At 41.5% G+C, this 26561-nt stretch overlaps 1 protein-coding gene across 8 annotated transcripts in view; it reads right to left on the reverse strand.

Annotated features, from left to right (window-relative positions):
- prdm16 (PR domain containing 16) overlaps positions 1-26561 on the reverse strand; it is a 181039-nt gene that overhangs the window by 117883 nt on the left and 36595 nt on the right. For all 8 annotated transcript variants that reach the window (XM_071475777.1, XM_071475776.1, XM_071475778.1 and 5 more), the window contains exon 2: positions 3028-3503. In XM_071475777.1, coding sequence (XP_071331878.1) covers positions 3028-3503 — 476 coding nt within the window. The remainder of the gene's footprint in view (positions 1-3027; positions 3504-26561) is intronic.

Genomic DNA, 26561 nt, shown 5'->3' on the forward strand with positions numbered 1-26561 from the left:
GTGCTTGTGAAGCCAACATAATGAGTTATTGCCAGCCTTAGTAAAAAATCCACAAAAATGCAGTCAATGTAGTTAAACTGTTTTGGACCCAAGTGTACTACTGCAGATGGCATATATCATTGTTGATGGGTGAAAACTTTGTAACTGTAATTTTGGTGATTTTGTGTTCCTAAAGATTACAGGGCTACATATGAAGCAGAGTCTACAACCTTTGATTTCAAGACAATTCAATCAACTTAAAATTGGGTCATCAAGAAGAAAACAAGTCTGTTTAACTATTAGAGGCATTTTGGGAGGAAAATGTTTTCACACAACATCAGCAACTTAACTCTAATTTATTATAAAATGGAAGCACAGTTAAACTAATCAGCGTGATAACTAAATTAAGCACTTAATCTAATTTCATCTCCCTCCCAAGAAGGGCTAAGTTGTAATGTATTGTAAGAGGTCTTGGATAGATATGATCATATTTACACCTCAGATGACATCATCTCCCATAACACCTCCCCCTGTTTTGGCAAGAAACCTGTATAACACACAGATATTAACAGAATTTTCATAGAATGTTAAATTCCTCCTGTGTTTCTAATGCTGTGAGAAATATATATTCTTTATCTTTTGTTCTTCCTCTATCCATCCCAATTAATCCTTGTTACTCTCTCATTTCTTTTAACATCTTTTTTCACTCAGCCATACTTTTTTTGCACCCCTTGCCTGTCTATTTGTCTAAGACCAGAGGCAGTAGATGAGTAGAGCAGTAAATGGTGAAAGGGGGGAGAAAGTGGGTGTATGGGACTCCTAGGGGAGTCTGTTGATGACTATCAACAGGCTGACTGTTATGACTATCTGTGATAAGAGTCTGGGAGAGGAGAGCCCCTGAAGGCTTCCAGCCCCAAACCAGACAGGATATCTTAAAAAAATAATACAGCCTGAGTCGGAGTGAGTCCTCCAACAACCATTAAGGAGGAGGAGGAAGAAGACGGATCAATTGTTCCCTTTTGACAGGTTGGGAGGCAAAGACCAATGATTTTACCTTGAAGAAAAACAAAATTGACCTCAGGCTAACAGGCAACATGCATTGCTGATCATACTTCCAAAATGTCACCAAAAAGGACATACTGTATTGTACCTGATCAGGTGGCATATCAAACTATTATCAGTTTTAGTTTCATATGCCACCTGGTGAGGTACAATACAGTATAAAGAAGTAGACAAATAACTTTGCAATATGATGCCTAAGTATAGGTAGGGAACATAGGTACGCTCCCTCAAAAGTGCTGGGATATTAGTCCCTCTGACTTAAAGTGGCCAATAAAACTAAACATTGTAAAAGTGCAACAATATGTCTCTCCCTTTCTGAGGCAGCGTGTGTGTATGCCAGGACATTTCTGTGAGCACACATGTGAATGGATCTCTTTAGAGCTGAAGGTGGCCTTTTTTCCTACAAGCCAAAGACCTAAAGCTCAAATAATGAATATGCATTAGTGGGGTGTCTGGAGAGACAAAAGGAAGGAGGAACAAAACTGAGAGAAAACATGAGAGCTACGGGGAGAGTGTAGCTTTTGGAGAGGTGCCCTTTGCACCCCGAATGGCTAGCCATAATATGAACTTTAAAAGGGAAAATGTTCAGCCTGGCACACTGCCACATAGCGTGTGCCGGTGTGTGTGCTAATCGCCTGTATGCTCCTACAACTGTTAAGAAGAAAACAGGGTGAAAAAATGAAGCCTTTGGTAGAAACCACCAGGACTTCTTGAGACTGAACCTATGAAAAGAACTTTTAAAGATTCCTTTAAGCGTTTCAATGACTGATTCATGAACATTTCTTTACAAGACAAGTTTTTCAGAGATGTTATATCAACAATGGTTTTTCTCAGGAGAAAGTGAAAAAGTAAGCCCCATGCTTTGAAAATATTAGTATTATTGACTGTAGACACCTTTAACTCTAAACTTTCACCATCCACTAGCTTCAAACTCAGTTTTACAGTTACAGCTGTTTTTATTATATCAGTAGCAGGAATCTTATTTTTGATGTTAAGATGATGTGCTGATGTATAAGCTGAACAACAGTTTCTCCCTGCTGTACAAGTAAACTTCATCATTTTATCTTGTCAATTTATGTAGCCCATCATGCTGACATTCAACATAAAATATTTTCTTAAAATGCAGTGTTTTTAGGGTTTTCTAAAGGTATAGTTACCAGAAATCTCATTGCATGGCCTGTTGGTTATCTTACAACTTTGTACGTCAGCTGGTGGTGTCTAATTCAAGCACGTCACGTCCTTTCAAACACCGTGTTCAAATGATTAAGTCTCTATTCTTTATTACATACAAATGTAACATGAGACTATGTGAGAGACCGCCACCCTAAAAATGAAGAGTCAAGGAGTCAGTGAAATGAAAAGCAGGCCAGGGTATTTCATCTCTGATTACGCTTATGAGAAAGAGAGAGAGACAGAGAGAGAAAGAGATCAGGAGTTCCCTTTTTTTTCTAATGAGCTTACTGAAGCAACTTCAATATCCTCTAATGTCATGTTGAAATGAAAATTAATAGTTCAATATGCAGCCACCGCATTGGGCTATGCTTCTTCCATTTCCATATCGGATGGCGTGACCAAATGAGTGTGCTCGCTCGGACCGATGCCCAGAAAAGCTGATACCTCCACTAATCAGCCAGATTTTTCCATCTGACATTGCTGTGCTGCTTGAATTCTGGACGAGTGTGTTTTGTATGTGTGTCTGTGTGTGCAGGAATCAAAGATGAGGTCTAATCATTTCCTTGCTGATGAAGAGATAGATGCCTATGAATAAAGAGTGATGCCTGGAAATGTGAAAGCATGAATGAGGAGCAGTTCGTTCATTCACTTACCCTCTTCAGTGTTGCTTCATTGTTTCTGTAACTCTGTTTATTTGTGTTTGTGACAAAACATGTAAGTGGTCAAAAGTGATGGACAGTTCTAGGAGAATTGAAAGGAGAAAAAACATGTAAACAACCCAAAACAAAGCACAAGGCCCATGGTGGTTCCTACCTCCCATCCAAAGGAGCTTTCTTTGCCCGTGGCCCCATGATGCAGTGTGTTGTGCAGACCAAACCTCTCGCCAGCACCAATGCGGGTCTTGGCCCATACGCCCAGGCCGGCACCAGGCACAGAGGACTCCCGCAGCTCCAGTTCGCTGGGAATTGGAATGTCATCAGGAATGTAGACAGGCGCCTCATAGGGCGAGCCCTCCTTGGGTGTGGTGAAGTCCTGGTCATTGCTGCTGCTGTTGCTGTTGTTGTGGAGATGGTGGTGGTGGTGGTGGTGGGTGGCGTAGATGTGGGGGTGCAGCAGGTGGTGGTGGTTATTGTTTGGATGGGAAGGAGTCGGTGAGGGCAGCGGGGACATGTTGATGACGCCATCCTCTGCATCATCTTCTGGGCTGTCAGCACCACCTCCACTGCTGGCCGCTAAACCCGGGAGGTCAGTCTCTGTGTCGTACATGCTGTCCACTGGCTCACTGTCATCTAGTAAAGAGACATATAGAGATGACTGTTAATACCATAGGCAGGTGGAGGAGGTATAACATAACAGACAGTGAACTCAGAGCATGAAATACAGAGTGAAATACTTTAAGTTATATCTCAAAATTCCGTAGGACACTACACATCCAATGACTTCTTGACCCTAAATTACAAAAAACACTCCACTCCAATCTCCAAACCTCGAAATTGTTAGAAAACCACACTGTGCAATGAGAGAATTTGGGGGCTGGTCAAAAAAGAGCACCTATCCATTTGATGGCCTTCAGCAACAAAATGCATACTTCACAGATTTTCCACAGGCTATCTGAGAAGAGCCAGACTGACGAAGAGAGGAAGCTTCAGGCTGGCCAAGTCCTTGATGGGAAAAGTTCTCAGTTCCATCACAGTCGTCGTTTTCTGCCAGGACTCATCTTACAAATAATGGTTCTGTCTATCGCTGACCTGGTTAGCCTCGTCACCCATCATTATTGTCATGTCCAGAGACTGACAACATGATGAGCATTACAAGTGTGTGTGTGGACGCTGAACATAACTTCTGGCTTTAAGTTTCATCCCTTTTCTCTGTGTTATGGGAAGGTTTGTAAATGTGTCAGTGAGTACTACATAGAGTCTGTGTGGGGTGTTTGGGATTTTTGACAACAGATTATATGTACTCCCTTCAACATTTTTTTCTCTTTCAACATTTGTATTTTGAGGAATACAAACATTTTTTTTAAAAAAAGCAATGTTTTTCTTTTTATTTAACAAAAGAAGCCAACCCTCTAAGACGTTGAACATTAGGATTTAAATCAGAAATATTCTGATCAAAGAATCAGAAAGTTTACAAATCTGCCCACACATCTGATGCTAGCTCAATCACAGTTTCATTCACTGCTACTGATACATTTCAGTAGTACTGAAAAAGTACAGAAGTTCAACACTCAGCCCTAGTCTGCACGGATTTGTTTGTGGATGTGTGTTTGCCTGAGCACATCTATGTGTGTCTCCTGCTTTTCGTCTCTAGACAGATCCTGGTGTCTTTAGTCAAAGCACCACTGCAGTTTTACTATCTAAACTCAGGGACTGGCAATCAGCGGGCTAACTAGGCCCAAAATTACAGCAGGAGTGGTTCCAATCAAGCTCTCTCCCTCTGCTAGGCTCTATGTAGACTGCTGCCAAACCTGCCATCGCATCCCAGGTTTCAGCTAGAGCTGCAACTTGACATTTTAAAATTAGCTTGTTAGTATTTGGCAGTTTATGAGGGCTCAATGAAAGCTTGTGAGTTGAATTTTAGTAAATATTTACCTAAGAGATATACTGTACAGCATTAATAAATTAAATTAAAACAAAAATTAATATTTTTTTCTGTTTAATTCATCTCCAAAATACTTTTCCTGACTATGCCTGGTAATGTGAGGCAGGCTATGCTGATTGATTGTAAATTGGAAATTCATAAGATTGAATGAGCTAATCAAGAAACCAAAATAGGAAAAGAGTCCTCACTGAATTTTGGACAAGAGCACATTCATTGTACAATACATCAGTTTTTTGTTCTTTGATAAATATTTGGGTTTCAGCCCAGTGACAGATGTGGACTGTGAAAGCTGTTAAATTAACTGACATGTAAGTTTTAAATGTGAAATGTGAAACTATGAAAGCATGCGACAAGGGCTTTTCAGCGCCTGGCAAACCTGCAGCCTGTCCACGCAGATCCGGGAAACTTATCATATAAAGCTGCAGCAGTAAAATCCAGCCTTTTATGACTGATTTTGCGTCATCCAGTGATTTTGACTGGAAAATAACCCATTTTTTTAATGATCACTGTTTCATAGGGGCTCAGACCAGCCGTGCAATTAAGCATTGGAACATGTGAGCCAGCAGTAGCTTCCACTTTTCACAGATCAATTAAAGTTTTATAACTCAGCCCTATCTGCTGCTCCCTTCTCACAATCAAAAGTGTTTTCAGGCTGTTAAACACTTTTTTTTTTTACACTTATTTTCTCTTCACTCCCCCACTCTCACTGGCACTTGACCCATTGAGAGCAATTTTGACAAGCAGAAAGACAGCCTTGGAAAATCTATTAAATACCATGTGGCTTTAAGAGCCTCTGTGCACAAAAATGCACAGATCACTACGTCAAATAATTGAGTAAGGACGGGGGGGGGGGGGTCCTTCTTCATTTTAATGAACAAAACATCTTTTGTAAGACACATGAAGCAATAAAGCAAGGCAGAAATGGCATGGCAGTGTGACATTAAACAAGTTCAACTCCCAGTCATAACTTGTTAATTCATAAAAAAGTTACCTGGAGAGAACACTGGGAAATTTTTAGATTATTTGCCATTAGAGACAGGCTCTCTCTCTCTCTCCACCCCTCTGAAACACAAGCTGACCATGTTCGACCAGTGTTAAAAAAAGTTGCAGATGAGAAAAGTAAGCAGGAACATAATGAAAGAGGCCAGGAGGAGGACGAAGAGGAGGAGGCGAAGAGTCTAAAAACTGACGACTGAGCTGCTTTTAAATAGCTGTATGTTAGCTCTGGGTCTCAAAAGACCCAGAAAGAGATGTTAGGTTCGTCTCCCTGAGGGCTTCTTAAAAAACACCCAGGCCAGATAGTGCCTTCCTCTCCCTGGCTCCTTATGTTGTTCTTTCTCTCTCTGTTCCTCTCGCCATCTCTTTCTCTTTTACGGGGAGCTATTTATCCTGATTACATCAGGGGTCAATCATTAATTCGCACCTTGGGGGTCCCGGTGCTGGCTGCGGCTACAATGGGCTGCTTGTTCAGCGGCTGTTATTCCAGTGGAAAACTACGCTGCTCAGCCTGAGAGCCGGGCCCAGGCCACATGAAGGCATCCCATTTATTTGATAAATTGTAAATGCGTGCCATAAACGGAGCTCTTTTCTTTGTAGCATGGCTTGCAATAACAAAGATTTTAAGACACGTATGAACACAGATGCAGACTATCACACAAACACACATCTGTTTGCAACTGCAGGAGCTGTTACCGTACTCTAAACACATGTGCAAGAGATCAGATGGTGTTGTAGGTAAAGATGATATCTCATAATTACTGCATGTCAGAGTCAAATTACAGATATGACATAGATATGACATTTATAGACAATAACCTCTGAAATACACATTTACCAATGGGGAAAATTAGCACATAAAGAAAAATGTGCATAAAAAAAAAATCAATTATATTTCCTTTCAAGAGTCAAGACTAAAAAAATAGAAATACTACAAAAATATGAAACACTGATAACATTGTAATCAGCGTTGCCATGGCAAAATAACTTGACACGGTGCTGAAAATCAGCGGTTTAATCGAAGGGCCTACAAACGGGCAAATTGTTCTGTGGTTGTGTTTAATCAGAGCACTCTAGACTTAAATGCAGAAAGATAGAGATCTGGAGTCATTTTCTGCCGTCTGCCTGGGCGCGCACAAACACATGTGCCTTGTGGCATATAGACTGGGCTGTGTTGTCGACGTAGTCTGGGTAGTAAGAAATAACACTGACTGCATGCAAGAATTCTGGGAAGGAGCCTATAAATAATGTATCAAATGAGGACCAATTCATTTCTTGTAGAATAAGCAGTCATGCCTTCATTGACAGAAATCTGGAAATTTTAAGTTAAAGGTGCATTTTTTTCTTATACATAAGGATGCACATGTTGTGAAGCCCTGCAGACTGCAGGCTAGAAAAGATGCCAACAATAGCTTGAGTATTCAGAGCCAGGTGTATGCTTGACAGCAAGCAGCACAGTGGAGTCATGGCTATGACTATGATAACAATAAAAAACAAGAGCGAGGAATAGGATGTGTGTGCCAATGATGGCCATCATAAAGCACACACATCCACACACTTAAAATTGCTCCAACGCACACAGAGACTGTATCTTAGCCTGGCCGTAAATTGATCTGGTTCAATTCAAAAGGAAAGTCAGCCACTGATGAAAAGACAGTATCCAGGGAAAAGGCAAAACTATGCAAAATTCTGCACCGGCTCCAAATATGGGGAGAAAAGATCATCTGGTGAAAGAAAAAAAAAATCCTATGCAGAGGGAGAATGTGTGGACCATGACAGATATGAAAAATGGGTAGCTGGTTGAGCAATAAATGACCAAACATTTTGATGTGGGAGCTCTGTGCATACATGTGCACATGTGTGTATAAGTCTGTGAGGGGCAGCGTCAAGAGCCAAGCCTAATATGCTGTTTGTGGCGCTATATTGTGTCAATATGGTCCCACTTAGCTGCATTATTGGGCCATAGAATGATATTGGTAGCTGTTTTTCTGTAAGCAATCCTCTCAAAGCGAGAATGCCACACTGTTTCCCCTTGTAAAAGCACCAGGGAACATTTCCAAGCAACACCTAAAATTAAAACATGGTTTCTTCAGAGCAGGGAAAGAAGGAGCACAGTGCCAGAAAGAAAGAAAGAAAGAAAGAAAGAAAGGTTAAAATGATGTACATGTCTTGCTGCTCTACATAACAATTACACAATAACTGTAACACGCTGTAACTATGTAACAACTTATATTGTTGATGTCCTCGAAAAGCTGAAATACTACTTTCATTTATTATCTATAAACATAGAGAGTGTATGGAGTTTTACAAAGTTGAAATACACACATACTGAACCACACAAATCTTTTTGCTGTGTGTGTGTGTCTACATGCATACACTTCCCTTACTTTCTTTGACTGACTGTCCCTAGATATCCGTCTGTAACACCTGATGGGGAGAGCTGTCTCATGTCTGTTCTCTTTCTCTATGCTTGAGTTTGTTCCTCCTTTAGTGCACACTAGAGGATTTTCAAATCTTAACCAATTTTAAAAAGGTGCGAGACCACATACATAATGATAAAACCATTTTTTTATATTTTAATTGCAAGAATGCAAAAACTGAACAATTGAGACGTAACTACTGCATGATTTCAGAGTGGTGATTTCAGGGACTTCACAGAAACTTGCATGATCCAAAATGACTTCAGAGCAATACAAACAGGAGGTGGACTGCCATCGTCAGCTTGTCGTGCTTGTGTGTGCCATGTTTTGCACCAAAAAAGAAATAAATAATCAAAAAATACAAGAAAGACAATTATTTTGTGGATGAAGTCATGGCTGAGAAGATGGAATCAGCATAGCCTGTACATTTTGCAGAACAAGTTGTAGGTGAGTTGAAAAAGTTTTATTGCTAGTTTACAACATCCGGTTGGTGATGCTTCCTTTTCAGCTCGTTCTGAGTAGCTGATGTGGGTCTCTGCTTAATAACCAATTGCTGTTCCTGTCACATCAAAGATGTTTAGGATTTGAAATCAGGGACACTGACTCCAGTCTATTTAACAGTGAGTAACATTAAGATTATGTCTGTTCACCCCTTACACTACATTATTACTTCAGTTCTCTTGTACTAGTGCAAAGTAAAAAAAAAACTGCAACCACAGCACGTGTGAATATTTCAATATTTCCACCAAAAAGAAAACCAGATGAAATTTGGTCAATGCAGCTCAATAAGGAACAGACTGAAGCTTTTGTGAGTGTGCACTTTTGTGTTTGTGTGCAGCGCCAAAACAACACGGCTGATGTATTGATGTGTTATTTGTGCAGAGCAGCCTAGAGGTATTCTGTCCTCCAATAGTGTGTGTGTAGTGTGTTTGTGTGTGTTTGAGAGAGAGAAAGATCAAGCCTCCAGGCAAACAGAAGACAGCAGGAAACCTCCTGCAGCTGAGAGCAGGTGTGTGTGTGTGTGTGTGTGTGTGTGTGTGTGCGTGTGTGTAGTGGCCCTGTGCTCCCAAGGGGCCCTGGGGCCCAGGCTGCTGAAGACATTTATTAACAGGGCAGATTAATAGCACTAGGAGAAAACATGTTCACAAACATGATAAATATTAATAATAATCAATATTGAGTTACATTTGCCAAATTGAGTTGCAAACATCCCCCAGGGGGAAAGAAGGAGAGAAGAGGGTGAGGGGGAGAAAGCAAGAGGATGGAGCAAAAAAGGAGCTGGAGAAAACAGGAAGAACGGGGGGGGGATTTAACTACATGGAACAGTGATGATAAAGACCTATCCCCCCACAGCAGGAGCTCAGTTTTACGTCTACCAGCTTCTCTTTACAATCTTTGCTATCCACTTTTGTGTGGCATCAATGAACCACTAAATGTTATATTTATTTCCCAAAGCACCTGAATATGGGAAACATTCAGACCAGTGACATCATCAACAGCACATTCACACAAACAAGGCGGTGCAGTAAAGTTTGTATGTCCATCACTATAGTCAAATTTTCTCTACCATGTAAAACTATTTATAAATCAATTTTATAGTCTCTGTCCTCTTTGAATAGGGTGGGTTTTTTTAAGGAATCTGATGCATGAAGACATCACATCCACACTGTCAGTGGAAGGGTCAGAGAGAACTATGTCTCAATATCCAGAGAAGAAAATCAATCAAATCTTTTGGGCATTATTTAATTTTAAGACAGTTTTTTTGACAACGTCAAGTCCAAGGTGGAGTGTATAGTTACAATAAATGAAATGTTAAGGAAAGATTACAAACTCCAGTTAAATATTTCTGCTATATTAGGTGAACTGCTGCATTTGTCTTTTCCTCTCTTCATTTGAGTGTCTATGTGTGTGTGTGTGTGTGTGTGTCTGTCCATGTCCCAATACCCACTTTTGGTGCGGCTTCATTTAGCAAGCCACTCAGGAGGCCGGGCAGCCAGTTAAGGGAGCACCAAGGCCGACAGCGTGCAGAACAAACCCATCCATTCTTATTAACTAGGGAGGAGAGAGGGTGATCTTGTGTGTCTGTTTGTGTGCACATCATATGTGTAAGGGAGACATCTTTTTGGCAACACCTTTTGTTTCAGTGAAATAGTGTTCACATTTGTTTAATTGGATTCCATAAAATCTCCAGAATTTGATCAACTTCCTGTCACTTCTATCCCAGTTATGGACTGTCGAATGAAAATCTACAAAGCTAAAACAGATATGCCCGGAAAAGATTTTTGCAGTATCAAAAAATATACTGCACCTGATTAAGAGTTGCATTGAACAGAATTCCCAATATCTGTTTTCCGTCATGAAAAGTCATGTTCACTGCATATGTGAGTGTGTGTGCAAGTTCCTGGTTTTTTCCGATCGCTATGTACAATAGCTGTATGTCTGAGGTTGTACTAATGTGTGCAGAGGGGTGCTGGTGTGGATGGAGGAGGGGGGTGATGATATTCACCTCTGCCACTGGAAGCAGCCTACACCCATACATCAGTCTATTACTCTCCAGCCTTACTCCGCTCTACTCCTCTCTTCTCCTCGCCCGCTCCCTCCAGTCATTAGCCAGTGAATTAACGACAATCCAGCGTGCTATTAATCACCCTGACAAAAGTGTTAGCATTGCCTGGCTAGGCCGGCACGAGACTGAGCAGGAGGAGGAGGAGGGGGAGTGTGGCAGGGGCAAGATGATGAGAGAGTGTATGAGGTGGCTAAAACGGTCATGGGAGACTAGAGAGTCTGTGATATAGGAGAGGAGAAGAGAGGGAGGATGAAAAGACAGTGAATGAGAGGATTAAGTGTGAGAGATGCAAAGGACATGAGATAAAGAGAAGGAAGTACTGTAGTACTTTACAAGAGAGGAAAGCAGGTGAGAGTAAGACAAAGACAAACAAAAAAGAGGGAATATATCTGTGTGTGTATGTTTAAAAGTAAGTAAATAGTTCAGAGGAAGTTCTTAACAGAAATTACTTTCAATAAAGAATCCAAAAAAATGTCTAAAATTGATATAATAAACAAAAACTATATGTACTTTTTAGGTATTGTTGTTCATGATTTTTCTTTCATTCCATGAATGTAGGATATGCAACATGTAAAATATAGTTGTATATAGTTTAGGTATAGGTTTATTAACTGGCACACAAAAGCATTTATTATAAAGTATGAAATCATTGGAAAAAAAGCACCTTGTAAGAAAAACACAAATACTGTATGCTTGTATATTAAATAAACATTTTATGACATTTATGATCCTATTATTTCTAATATAAGTTAAATAACCAATAATGAGCAAAAATCAAAAAGACCTATAAAAAAGCAAGTGAACTATCCATTCCCCACAATTAGACAAAAGTAAAACAGACAAAAAGACAAACAAAAACGCAGGTTTGTTGTTCACCTAAACTCATAAGCCCATTTCTGACTCTCCCCACCTCTCTCTCTCTCCATCTCCCTCCCTCCCAGAGTCAGACCACCTGCTGGGAGGCCTGTGCAGTGGACGTCAGGTGGGTTGCGGCCGTCACACAGTCCCATGTCATCAGGCTGTCACAGTGAATGGAGCTGACATGGGAGATATGCTAATCCACTTAGCTTCAAACTCAGCCAGGAGACCGGTGCGCAGCGCTGTCTCAGCTCCCAGCAAGCAGAACACACACCAGAACACACACCCATACACACACATCTAATGTAGACACATGAAGGCGTATTACACTGAACTTTCCAGAATATGTATATATATATATAGTAGATTCGATCAGATGAAGCTTAAATGATCCCTGTGGGGATATTAAGCTTGTATGATATTATACAAGAAAAATAGACTATACAGTAGTGGACACATTAACACAAACACCTGTAAATATAATACAAGTCAATACAATAGGTCTTGAATTAATACAGGCTTTATGAAGCTTTTAATGTTCAGCTTTTGTTAAGAGAGAGGAGTTGATTCCATTCTGTGATGCTATTGAGATAAAACACTGTCATAATGATTTGTCAAATGATAGAAGAAGTAACTTTTTATAATCAATTAATTGATTCACTTTAAGAGATCGACTGACAGTTCTAACAGTTGGACATATTTGGTAGATGAATAAAAGAGCAGAAGGTGGAGAATTACAGCAAATGGTTCATTCTGACTTGAAGATACACACGCACACACAGACACACACACACACTGCGTGTGTGATCAAAGTCAGCCAGCGAGCAGCTAGGTGTCAGAGTTCAAAACTATTGCACCACTCAGCCAGATGATATCTCAAACCGATCCATCGTATTTACCGACCATGACTTCCCCTATTAGGAGCTGTGCCGGTGCTATTACTAATCTGTTCACTATCCCACAAAAACAGGAAGGAAGAGAGGGAAACAGATGGGAAGGCAGGAGAATGGCGAGCGAGGGGCACAATGCTTACTGCTCCCTTCCTCCTCCTCCTTATTCTCTCTCCCTCCGTCTCCCTTCTCTGCTCTGCTCGCTCTCTAGCCGTCCGTGGAGCGAGGGGGAACGGAGGCTTACAATCAGTCTGACAATACTGTATACAAGTAGTGGTGAACAATGGAGGCCAACCACAAAGAATTCTGGGAACAGGGGCACAGCCTTCTTCTCCTTCGGGTGGCTCCTGCATGCCGGACCCATCGATACACATCGGCCTGCTGAGACTGACCGGTGCCAGAGAGCGAGCGAGAGAAAGAGAAAAAGGGAGAGAGAGAGAGAGAGAGAGCGCAATTGACAGAGCAAGAGAGAGAGTAGAGATACAAAGCAGCTACATGAGGCCTTACATGTATTTCTGTGTGTGTGTGTGTGTGTGTGTGTGTGTGTGTGTGTGTGTGTGTGTGTGTGTGTGTGTGTGTGTGTGTGTCGTGAAAATGGCAATAATGAAACTGTTTCCTTTTTCTTGAAATTAAATACATATGCACACGCGCACACACACACAAACATACACACACTTAAAATCACACCCACACACAGGTTCCATGTCAATTCTTCCCATAATTACGCCACTTAATTAACACCCAAAGAACCACAGAGTGAACTGGGAATAAAAATGAGGTATGTGTGGTTGTGTGTGTCTGTGTGTGTGTGTTGGTGTGAGTGATTGGTTGGGCAACACACTGCAAAGCCTGCCACAATAACTACAGAAGTATTTCTCGCTGGATAAAAAAAGTAATGAAACAAGAGCAGCAGAAAGAGGAAGACAGTGGAACTGGGAGAATGAATGAACGAGAGAGAGAGAGAGAGAGAGAGAGAGGGAGGCAATTTTGTCTCTCTCCTCTTTAAGTGTGCAGGGTGTGGGGTGAATGCAGTCCATTTGGAAATAATTGGCTGGTAATTAGGCGGGGGTCGACAGGTCGATTTGGGAACAAATGGCTGTCTTTAGCTCAGGTGGCCCTCCACACGAGATAATGGGACCTTTACCTCCCACTGCCCCCCCACCCCCCCACCCCCCACCCCCCTCCCCACTCCCACTTCTCCTCCCCTGTTGTCTCCCTTCCCTTTTCTTTGACTTCCATATCTACTAGTGTAAGTGTATTCTGACACTGATCTAAACACCTAAATGTAATATGAAGAGAAACTGCAGCAGCATATTTCACAAACCCCGATATTCTAGTGGATGCTGTCGAGGCAGAGGAGGGAGGGATGGAAAGTCAGTAGATCACTGGGTGAGTCACAGAAAAGATAATTCCCTGAGTTCACATGTTGACATACAATCCCCCCTTCTCTGGCATTGCTTTGCATGTATTTGCCTTTATTTTACTTTACTGAAAAGGTAACAATGATAACCATGTTGACAATAGTTTTGATTGGGCTTTGCTAGATGCTCTCAAAAGCTCTGTTTGCACTGGAAAAAAAATTTTTCCCTGTTTTGTATCCTAACACAAAATCTTTTTATGCCACCAACCAGTGACAGACATTGCAAAATTTAGCCTGGTAAAGGCTACTTTACCAAACTTTTCAACAGCAGTTGTGTTATCATACTAAAATCTGTCAAATTATGATCTGAGTTAATGAATGTGTAAAAACTACATGTTTGACCTTCAACTTTTAAAGTAAGCTGCATGGTGTTCAGAGACTTGACTTATAGAAGCATCCAGTACACTGCACTGCATGTGCACTACAACAATGAACTGGAGGTGCCCCAGTTTACTTAATGTTTTTATAAATGACAGAGAACATGTTGAGGGCAGAGAACACTTGTCTACAATGGTGGTGAGTCAACAAGTCCTCAAACCTGAATGAACATATACTGTAGGTTGTCTCCTGAAAAAGCATCCCTATAGCAGCAGGCATATGTCATCATGGTTAGAATAATAAACACGCGGTAAGGCTAAATGAAACGGTCACAGTTTGGTTAGATTTAGGCACAAAAACGATTTGGTTAGGTTAAGGAAAAAATGTGGCTTGGGTTAAAATAAGTACTTCCAGGTTAGTTTACAAAAATAAACATGCAGTGTACCGCCAGCAGCATACTGGGCCTTTGTCGTCATGCTTACAATGATAAAGACACAGTTAAGGTTGTGGAACAAACATGGTAAAAAAAAAATTGAAAACGCTAACAATCGGTTTTAATGGGAAACAAACAGTGGTCTTCCATGTCAACCATTAAACCAAACCGCAACCTAACGCAGACTTTGTCATGCTCTCTCATACTATGGCATCAGAGAGCGTGCTGAGATGCAGCATCACAGCCTGTTATGGTAGTTGCTCTGCCGTCAACTGCAAAGCTCTGCAGAGGTGGTCAGATTGGCACTGTGTGCAGCAGCGGCGGTAGGCACCGCAGATCCTCTCTGACCGACAATTTCATTACTGGTAATGATGTTTGCATTGTTATTAAGTATATGCCTTGAATCTTGAAACGTCACCCGACTTTCTCCTTTGTTCCCGTCATAAGTACTATGGCCACTAGGGGGTCACCTAACAATAAAAAGTAACTGTGGGTTGTAATAAGCTGCTTACACAAACAACCTATGGTGTCGTTTTTTAGCGGACCGACAGCATAAAAGCCAGTGCAGTTCACGCAACACCAAACCTAACACTTACACAGTATAGTTGTGTATTTCAGCCAATGTGACCCCCCCCCTCCAAACTGTAGGCTCTCTCTTTCTGTTTCTCCCCGTCTCTCCCTCTCCCTCTCCCATCCTCCTATTCAGCAGCGCCGGGGTCTTGTTTGGCTTCCTGCTGTTTGTGTCCAGACAAGGCCTTGATTTGAATACTGATTCCCCATTGATAGGCCTGCACTTCCGATCTAATTAACTTGTTTTGTCTTTGGCTAAATGGAAACGTCCGAGGGAGGGTGAGAGAGAGAGAGAAAAAAGAGGACCGACACCAAACAGACGCGCCGTAAATAACAACAAGTAAATACACACAGGATGGAGGTTAAGGAAGGACATGTTTAAAAAAAACCTCATTGTGTGCACATCAAAAGGATCACAATTGCTTGAAGGATACACACATTTATCATAAAAATAAAAAATAAAAAAAAAAATAGAGAAAATTATTTGAATTCAAAGCATCACTGAAAGTAAGTGAGCAAAATAAAGGCAGGGAGTCTTGCAGTCAGGATTTAAGTGCACATTGACTGAGCTGAGTGGTGACTGGAGCAATAAAAACTGACTTACTGCTTTCTACAAACTTCTTCTGAAGTTGTGATTAAAAATAGTAAATGTCAACTTATTTTAAAACATGACTCTCAAGCTGTTAAGAGTGAGTTGCAACTGTGTGGCAATTTTTTTACACATTAGCCCTTAGAGTTGGGAAATAAATCAAAGAGGATTTTCTTTTATACTCAACTTATTTAAGACAGATTTCTTCAGACTTATTGGCCAAGATATTGGCACACATCAAATCAGCATCTCCTTTGATTTGATGTGCAGTCAAAAACATACAATTCCATTCATCACTAACTGTTTATGGTATCATTTTATGTCTGTATCACATGTAACAGTGCTACACCAAGAGTGTGCAAAACAAGTGTGCATGTGGCTTTCCTTACTCTGTATTGTCCTCTGGTCCTTGCAGGACCCTTGCTGCTATTTAGCCTCAGCTACTGCATAGAGGGAAACATTGGCAAACAGGACACCAGAGGACAACACACAACATAGAAGACACAAACATACAGTGAGGGGGAGAGGCTCAACAGACAGAGACATCAGTGTGCGTTCAGAGAACGATAACGACAACAAGAGAGGCTACTGACAAGAAAAGGCAGGAAGGCAGAGGGGTGGGGGTCAGATAATGACATATGACCCAAAATAAACTGCATAAACAAAAGAAAGAGAGGCTGAGATGGGCTGAAAGGAAGAGGAGAGGGGGGAGTGAAGGGAGGATCAAAGGGGATGTCCGCCGCTGATACGGCACCTCAGATAATGTGTGGTGCAATTAGTGCGCTGTGACGATTTCCATTAGGGCTAATCAAATATTTATACTGCCTCCTGAGCATGTCACAATGCTGCCCTGGCCCTTCATATCAATGTGACAAACGTCTAATGAAAGAGCAGGTGTAGAGACAGTGAGAGGAGGTGGAGAGATAGACAGATAGGAAGAGAGAGAAAAAAAAAGAAAAGGGAAGGTGGTGAGGTGTTTGAAGCAGAGTTTGCTCTGTCTCCCTCTTTTCCACATTTGGTTTGCAAATGGTTAGGCCTCTGTCATCAATTACAAGGCTGGTCTGGTGGCAATAAGAGGCTACGTGTGTATGTGTGTGATGAAACAAGGACGAGGCAGCGCTGATGCAGCCTCACCTAGAGCCATTAATCAAACTGAGGCGGCTGCAGAACCAGTCCAAATTGGGCTCATCAGTCTGGGCATAAATAGGAATCAAGGTACAAGGACGGGGAGAGGGAGGGAGAGACAGAGAGAGGAGAATAAAGATGAGGGAGGGGGGAGGGTGAAACGAATTTAAATCTTCACTGTTTCCCTTTTATACGTCTTTCTAATGGCATAATTCCCCTCGAGAATATTTGTTCCTCAATGATAATTACGATCTGTTTCTTCTTCGCAGGAGAAACTTGCTTGAGATGTGGTGAGTGTAACTGACTGAGGTCAAATTTATGCCTCTGCACATACAAAATAACAGCATATCAGATGTCTTAGCACCATTGTAAGTCCTGCTGCTGTGTTCAAAAGGGGGAAAGTGGGATAACAATGTTATCTCATGACATGACATGACTTTTCAAACTCTCGTTTAAAATTATTTGAGCCAATCCCACTCTGCGGTATTATTCTACCCCCACTCCGCAGCCAAGTGCAGACAATTTATCTTAACATTTATACAGGCTACTTTCCTGTGTTTTTAAATATTATGAGACCCTAAGTTTAGTTTTCACACTGAGTGGTTTTCTGGATGTGATTTTATTGTTTGTTTTTTTTTTTTTTTTATTCACATTCGCATTCTCTGTCAATTGTGTGCCCTAAGATTTTCTGCTTCGAGGGAGAAATGAGACACATTTACCATCGCTGGTCAGTGACACAATCAACTGAAGGTTAGGGGTAACAAGATGGGCGGGTTGCTAGAGGTGAGAGGTCAAGTCGTGGCCTGACAGACAGATGGAGGAGAGTGGTCAGGACTTGAAGGATGAGAAAGGAATGAAGGATGGACCTGGTTGGGTGCTGTGACAGTCTGGGATATGGATGACCCTCCTCACCAGTGTGACAGAGAAAGAGTCCCATGTTAACAGGGGTACGACTTTTATTCTTTGTTTTTTAAATTCAGTGGTGTTTGAGACACTACCGAGCACAGTATGACACAATAGAAGGGAGGAAATAGAAGTTAAACAGCCATATTAAAAAATTTGCTCTTTAACTTAACATAGAAAAATATTAGCTAGGAACCAATAATGCAGTGATAGAGATTTGAAAAAAATGATTTAATTATATATTTCAACACATACACCAAGGAAAATTGTATGTGCAAATGGAAAATGTCAGAAGAAAAGATCACATTAATATCATGAATGGCAAATGAGGAAATGACAAAACAAAATGTATGAAGTTATCTGCAAATTCTGAAAGTAAATCTACAGAAGATAAATAAAATAAAAATAATAGTCTATATTTCTTAAAATAAGCAAATGCAAAGTGAAATAAACTGTCCAAAACTGCTCTGAGACTCTAAACATTGTTTCTTCAGTATGAGGCCATTGGGCAAGTATAGCAATGAGACAGACCTCTCCTTCTAACCTACATAACTCAGGATAACAGAAAATGTCAGGATAAGATGCTACAGCGGGCTAATCTCCGGCACAAGTGATAACATTCAGTGGGTGAAACCATGACAGATGAGTATTGATCTCCTAGTTGCTGAAGGAGGATAAAAGAGATAACTAGAGCACTTTATTGATATTGATTGAAGAGTCAAAGAGGGGAAAATAACTTCCCTCTAAAAAAAAAAAAGGTACATGTGGATTAAGTTCAACAGCAGAAATGTTTCGTGTGTGTCAATTGTAAATGTTAGCAATTTGCTACAGGAAAAAAACTGCAAGTAACTTCGCGTGCATACACATCCAGAGACACACCTTGACAGAGGAACAAATATTTAGTGTTATCCCATGTTGTGCACATTTAAATGAGAGGCGGTTGCCCCTCTCACCAAACACCGCCATGAGATAAAAACAACACCGACTCGATACAACCTCAAATTCATACACAACATGCATGGACCCTAATCTCTATACTTCAAACATGCTTCTTCAACACTCACACGTGTGGTCATAACTCACCAAAAGCCGACATATTATCTCATAAGTCTTCTCGCTACAGCGTAGTCGAACTATAAGTTCACAGCTACCCATAAACTCTGGTTACCAATTAACCGTGTGTGTATGTGTGTGTGTGCGTGTATGAGACAGAGATACAAGGGGAGCGCAGGGGGTGTCTGGCAGGCCTATCTGCAGCGCTGCGATGCGCTAACGTGAAAGAATGCCAGTGTCAATGTGACAGAGATACGGGAAGTGCAAGGGACCGATGGGCTGGGTGAAGGTCGATGTTGAGGTCAAGTCCTGAAGTGGTGGACACTCCAGTGACTGCCACATGGCTGGAAGGAGCTGAGAATCCCCACAATGTGATTTATCTTGAAAAGTCTTTGTTGGCACTATTTAACGCTAAAATAGTGGAAAATGTTACTATTCAGATGTGAAGTAAAGTAGGTTTGTTCGAGATATGCGACTTTTGCTGTCAGATGAAGTGAGAGCAGCACTTCCAGGTAAAATGTCGATGCTTTCTCACATTTACTGAATCCTTTTCAACACTGTCTCCTCTGGATAGCCATACTTTCCTCTAATCCTGTCTTTCTCTATCATTGATCACTCACTCATTTTCTTCACCTATCTTGACCTGACAAAGTATCTGCTCCCTCCACCACCAACTCTGCACCCTTCCAATCAGTCTGATCTCCACTGGTGGTGCCAGGACACAGAGCTGCTTTTATATCTTGTGGTGACAAGTCGGGTCTCAAGTCACTTGGGAAAAGTGACTCAAGTTACTACAGACAAATCCAAAAGTGAAAAAAGTCCAAAGAGCTGCCTTCAAAATAATTTCTTTTGTTCCACCTGTAGTCCAACACCAAAAGGTATTCAATTCACATATATAAAGAACGAGGAAAAGCAGAAAATATTTGACAATATTAAGGCATTAGTGACTCAAGCAGTTGATGGACTTGATGAATTAATGAAGTGACATATTAAATACTCAAAATGTGTGCCAGTGTAAAGCCTGCCTGGCTTGTTTATATCTTGTTTATTTTTTAATTGTTTCCCAATTTCACCAGGGCCCAACATGCGACTTGAATGTCTTTTGGTTTTAAACTTAAATCAAGTCTCATGACTGTCAAATTCAAGTCACAGGTTCTGATTTTTATGACTTAAGTCTGATTTGAGTCCAAGTGTCAAGTCTCAAGGCAGGACATGACCAGGAGGGGAGGTGAGGGAGGGTAAGAGGGGTGGGTGAATGGGACACTGGAGCTGGAACAGACCGGCATTCCTTATGAAGGGATGATACTGGCCAGGACAGAGTGATGTGGGGTGGTGGGGTGGGGGGTTAGAGGAATGGGTGGCAGAGGGTGGGCACAGAGCAGGGGAGTAAGAGGTGGGGGGGTCATTAGTACTAAATCTGTTCCATATGACACACACTCACATGGCCTCTGTCTGGACTCTCTCTTTCTTTCTGTCTGTCTGACTGTCTCCCTACCTCTCTCTCTCTCTTTGGGCTGGTGATGAGGGAAAAGGAGGTGGGGGGGGGGGCGAGGGAGGGGTAGAGGTGGATATTTCTCAGCCACGACAGGAGCTCTGTGATGACAGGGGCCAGGCCATGTCACACACCAGGGACTCTGGTGGTTCTCCTTATCACACAGAGAGGGCTTCATTAAATACCCCTCTTCTTTCCCTCCCTATCTCTCCTTGTCTCTGTAGCTCGACAAAAAAAATACACACCACTGCTGAGAACAAATACACTCACTGTGAGTCCAAAATATATCCAGTGTGGCTGTACAGACACACATGAACATGTCTATGCATACACAGTACATGGACAGTGATAACAATCAACAGAAAATTAATCAACTAAAAGCCTTCCAATCCAAACAGCAGCTTTGTATCTCAGTGTTTTAGGTTCAGTAATTTACATGGGAAGGTGATGTTTTCATGTTTCAGTGCTGAACCTCCGCTGCATACCTTTCACCTCCATTGGAGATAGTGAGAGTTGGCCTCGTGGGTGGCCACTCTGTTTGTCCCTTTTGCTCATTAAACTCCAATTAAATTCACAAGCTATTGGATATTTTATAAAAAATATACCCAGAAATTTGGAGACATTTTTATCATAACCAACATTTTATGTGAAGGTGTCACAATATTTGTCATTTATTTATTTGTCATTTAAAAAAAATCCATGTTAATAAATCATCTGTTCCCCTGGTTTTATTTTTTCATATGAATTTGATGCTGTTCAGCATGTGTCCTCATACAAGTACTTGATTGCAGTAACATAAGCACTGTAGGTCAAGTTTGAATACAATTACTTGATTCAGGATAGTATTGTAAATCACTGTTAAAACTGATTTTTTGGATTACTCACAGGTGTGACATAATGTAAATGGCTAAAGTAATAAACTATGAAACTCTTTGATCATTTTTTCTATGTTAACCCTTTTTGTCTCTCCCCCTCTATTTTGTAGCACATTGGTGAAAGGTAAGGAAGACTATAATCTGACTGCTAATACCTGGCCTGATTGTTAGGCAGCCACCACACACACACACACACACACACACACACAGTCCTGGATCAGTCTTGTCCGCTTATCCTGCACACCACAGCCCTGGTGACTCCCCACCATCAAACACACACACACTAATCACACACAGTGCTCCATGCCCCTGCCTGTGAAACAAAAGAAGGTCTTGTCTGACCAGGTCCAGCACTTGTACAAGAGGCTTAGGGACATTTTTCTCATTTTTGAACAGCTAATATCTTGCAAAAGTTGTCTAATCTCTTTGCGTTTAAGTTGAGATTTGTGAGCCCCCACCCCGCAACACCCCCACCTCCTCCACATGCCTAACACCTTCCCTTACTAGGCCCTGATGCATGGTGCTTAACGAGGCCAATTTAATTAGGTTAGGTGTGTGTGTGTGTGTGTGTGTGTGTGTGTGTGTGTGTGTGTGCACGCACGCTTGTGTGTGTCAGCATTGGGGCCCCCGTGGACATACAAGCTGATATAATGAAACACAGCAGGTGATGAAAAGATCAGGACCACTTTGAAATCAACCAACTCAATTTGTATAGAGACTCAGCAAATATGAACTAGATCAATTCCCAATAACTGCTTATATGTTGCTTTTTAATATGTCATCTGTATTAGACTAGAAAATCTTTAACTTGCTTAATGTTTACTAAACACTACAATATACTTTATGTATTTGATATTTTACATTATTGTCTATTTATTTGTTATTGTAACTACTGCTACTTCTGTCTTGTCTGTAAACATCTATTACACATTTATCTGTCTGAAGGAGATATTCCTCCTGCTCTTCCTGCACCCCTCCCCCCTTTTTGAGACAAAATTGTAACTTATTGAAATAAAACTGATTTGGCTTGATTGTATTTCTGTCCATTTCTTGCAAAAATACCAATTTGCACTAAAATATAATGGAACATACACAGAATTCACATTAACATATTGTGAATTACAATTGTAACTAAAGGTGAGGAAGAGGAGGACAACTGCACAGTTGCACCAGTTTAGTCTCCTTCATCGCCTTCAGCATGAAAGAGAGCACAGACACTAAAGCCAGACAATGCACTGGGAGCTGCAATGCAGCTACAAACTAATTCTCTCAGTGAACGGAATAAAGGCTACCAGGGTTACAGGAAGTACAACCAAGTTGGAGAGTGACAAAGAGACACAGAAAGGAAGAAAGAAAAGGGAAAAGAAAGAGAAGAAGAAGGGAGAAGAAGGGCTGCTTTTGAGAGCCGAGAGACTGACGGGCTGTTTTCCGACAGTTTGCCATGCCAGCTCCAAGTGTGCTGACGGCTGTGATTTCTAACAGGCTTTAAAGAGGGTCATTTTCTGGGCTCTGCTTCTCTCTGTCTGTCTACCTTTCTATCTATCTTCCTCTATTTGTCATTCTTAATGCCATTCTGTCTGCTATGCTATCTCGCTGTCTGTATGTACACAAGATTGCATGTGTTTGTATCTGCGTATATCTGTGCCAGTGCTGAGACGGCGTGAGATAGAAAAGGCATTCTTAGAAATGTTCCAAAAGTGTTTTTTCCCTGGCATGTGCGCATGTCGCTGTGTTGCCAGTGAGCCATGTTCTGGTATTGGCACACTGCACTCTACAAAGGCAGCTGATTAGAAACAGTAGGTGAGCTTTGCTAACAATTCCCAGCGAATATGCAAAAAGAGACAGGTGAATGACGGAGATGAGATGAAATAATGAAGACAGAGAATAAAGGAATCACAGAAAAAAATGGCAGGGATACATAGAGATCTCAGCCAGATGAGAATGAGACAAGCCCAGCTCGGTTTCTCTCTCTGAGGCCTTATAAGGCATCATTTTACAAAACAACCTGGCCTCATATGCACACAAAAACATGCACACAAAGACAGATACAAGTCAGATGCATTGCATGTGTGCAAGCAAACAACCACACAAAACATGCGCAGGGCCAGCCATGACATTTAGGAGTCATGAAATAAGTGAGCCATGTGACCTTGATCCCTCACAATGTCACAACCTGCAACATACTAGATGGTGAAAGAGGGCCGCTTACGTTGTTCTTCCATCAGTAGACACACTAAACATAGACACACTAAACTTTCTGTGTGTCAACAAGAAGACTGACAGAGGTCTGACATTCTCTGCCGTTGTAGAGTTGTGCTCTGACTTTTTATACTTCACCTCTTAAAGTGTGCTCAAGTATTACACTACATGCATAATTATATTAAATCAAATGCATGTGGGAGAGGGCTGAGATTACTACTTGTTTTCTTGTCTTTGCCAAAAATTACATGTTCTCCTGTAATATCCCAGAGAAGCAGGAGGGTTGCTGAACTGAAGTCCTTTCCCGGTCTTTCTGAGAGTCTGATCCAAAGAAGTCAAACTGATTCCAGAACAGCACTTACACTCTCAAAAGCTTAACTTCCATCCCTATTACTAGAGTCAAGAAGTGTAGCTGGCAGCCATTCCCACTTCTTACACAGCTGCTGAAACACTGAAACTGAAATCACACAAACTAAGCTCTAAGACAAAAACATTGCTTTATGTTCAGGGAATAACGTTAACAACTGACCTCTTTATTACCTCTGCCTGTCACATATCTCCTCTGTCTTTTCCCTGTGACAGAAATTAACTTTTCTCTGAGCTCTAAGTCAAACAGTCATCGTCCTCTCTTCATAATAAAAATACCAATTTTCCCTCAGCTTGGGAAGTTGGCAGACTACTGCAGTAGACATTCTCTTCCTGTTGCTTCATGTTTTTGGATGGGGGCAGCGTGTACCCTTGACTCGCTGCCTTACTGATTCTAAATAAAAAGTGTTTGGGCTATTTTGGGGCAAGATATGTTTTCAACCCTCTTTAGCTGGGTCAGACAGGTCTAGGGTCAACAATGAAAAGGGAAGTGGGAGATAAATGAGGAGGGAAGCTGGGTAAGGAATCTTGAAATGAACACATCCTTTCTCATAAAACCTGTTTTGTATTGCAGCAGTCAGAGTGTGAGCGTGTGCATCTGCATGTCTCAGCAGGGCACTTGTATTCAGGGTTGCAGGGGCTCTCGCCTTCAGCTGCTCTGATTAGAGCCATAATTAAAAGCTGTGTTAATTGGTGTTGAGGCCAATAGTGGCCACCCAGTTCATTAAGGACCTCGGTACAATTCTCCTTCTGCATTCCACTGAATAGCCAAAGAACTAGCATTATTAATCTGCTACACCCGGGGGATGAGTCAAGTGTGAAGGAGACAGACTGTGATCGGAACAGAGCCAAACAAAGGAGAGAAAGAGAGAGCTCTTTCTATATTAATCAAGTTGATCCCTTCTTGATCAATGTTTAAAGGCGAAGGGTTCACAGTGATAGATTAGAGCAAACTGATGAAAGATCAGAGGAGAGGTGGGAAGTTCATCCATGACATGTAACAATAGTTATGTTGCAGGAAATTTGAAGGGACAACTGCAGCCCATTAAACTCTGACCAAAACAGGAAATGCAAAAAACCCAGCTCTTAACATCACAATTTTCACAACAATCTTTTAGTGGATAGTTTGAAGTAAAGCTGGCCTCAAGTGAGAAATCATCAAACTATTGTTCTCTTCTGATCTATTTTGATGTTTCTCCATCGCTCTCTATCTCTACCGCACATACAGCACACAACAATCTCCCTCTTCTTTCCATCCCTCTGCAAACACAAGAGCAATAAGTTAAGTTCACTTAAGCCCATTAGCACATAAGCAAGTGCTAACAGATTGATTTCCTACCTGGTTTTGGTCTTTTTAACTATGGGTGTGATAGATAATTGGTTTCAAATGTAAACACAACAGTGTATTCAGCTCCAGGAGGTACAGTGTAAATCTGTTCATTCAACTGACAACCTAGCCCAAGCACCTTGCAATGTCTATATCAACCTCCATCTGATTTTGCTAATTGCACTCAAGTTCCAAGTTACCGGCAGTCTCATTATCACCCTTTCCCCCAAATGACTAATCAAGATCCGAGAAACAATTACTTTTCACAGTTTAGCTGCAGTGAGAGCTAAAACATGTGGTGCTGATAATGACATTTTTTTTCTGGTGGTTCTTGCCCACACCTTACTCATTCTGGTGTGTTTGTCTAAGTGTGTGTTGTAGGTTGGGTGGGGTCTCTCTCTATATAGATGTCTCTTACTGCCCTGCCTTCCAGGAACACACTCAAGAAAAGCATTCATGCTTCAAGGAATGCTTCTTTCTGCCAGAGACCAACCATGTTTAGCAAATGTACCAGCTGAAATCTGTGATACCTGAAAGGTTTGGTCTTCAGCTCCTCAATGCCAATATTCACAGGGGCTAACATTAAGAGCTTGTTTTCTACATCAATTTCCTCCCTTCCTAAAATCTTGGTTGGAACAATATGCTTTTTCATAGCTGTCTTGTGAATGGGATACATCTGGACAGCAACATCACTGTAAGAAACCTGTGAAAAGAATCTTCCGTGACAAAAATGTTGTTTTACTGATTAGTTAACTGGGTGCATGTAAAGGTGAACTGTATATTAAATAACCTCCTTGTACGCTGCTCCCTTTGTCAGTAAATGGTCTAGACTGTGCACCCTTTTCCCTTATGGAGCTCACCAGCTAAGATGTTGACACAGTGAATCCCTCGCAATAACACTTTTGTTTTTGCGCCCTCTCTGGTTGTGTTTACATTCAACGAGCTCACAGACAAGGAAGCTGTTCAGTGTCCAATGGCCAAAGGTTCTGTATGTGCGTACACTGGAGGTGGGAGGAGAAAAGGGAGGAGACGCAGGAGGAGGGTCCTGGTACTTTCCCACTTTTTTTCTTTTCTTTTTTTTGACATCATGAAGGGTGGAACGACAGGTACAGAGGAGAGAACGAGCGAACAAACAGGAAAGAGCAGAGGGGAGGAGCTTCACACTTTTTCAGGTGCCCGACATTTAGATGTGGTGGAGGTAACTCAGGTTTCAGCCACCCGTCCCAAGGTCAGACGCTGCTTTTCATGCAGCCTGGCCTGGAACAAACACCTGGCACGCTCAAGGGACAGGCCACTAGCCATGCCCTGCATTCGTTAGTCATTACTGGCTCGGCAGCATTGCCCCG

Source organism: Trachinotus anak, unplaced genomic scaffold (genome assembly GCF_046630095.1).
Source record: "Trachinotus anak isolate AG129_WGS33_773 ecotype Australia unplaced genomic scaffold, CSIRO_AGI_Tana_v1 ptg000004l, whole genome shotgun sequence".
NCBI classification, from domain to species: domain Eukaryota; kingdom Metazoa; phylum Chordata; class Actinopteri; order Carangiformes; family Carangidae; genus Trachinotus; species Trachinotus anak.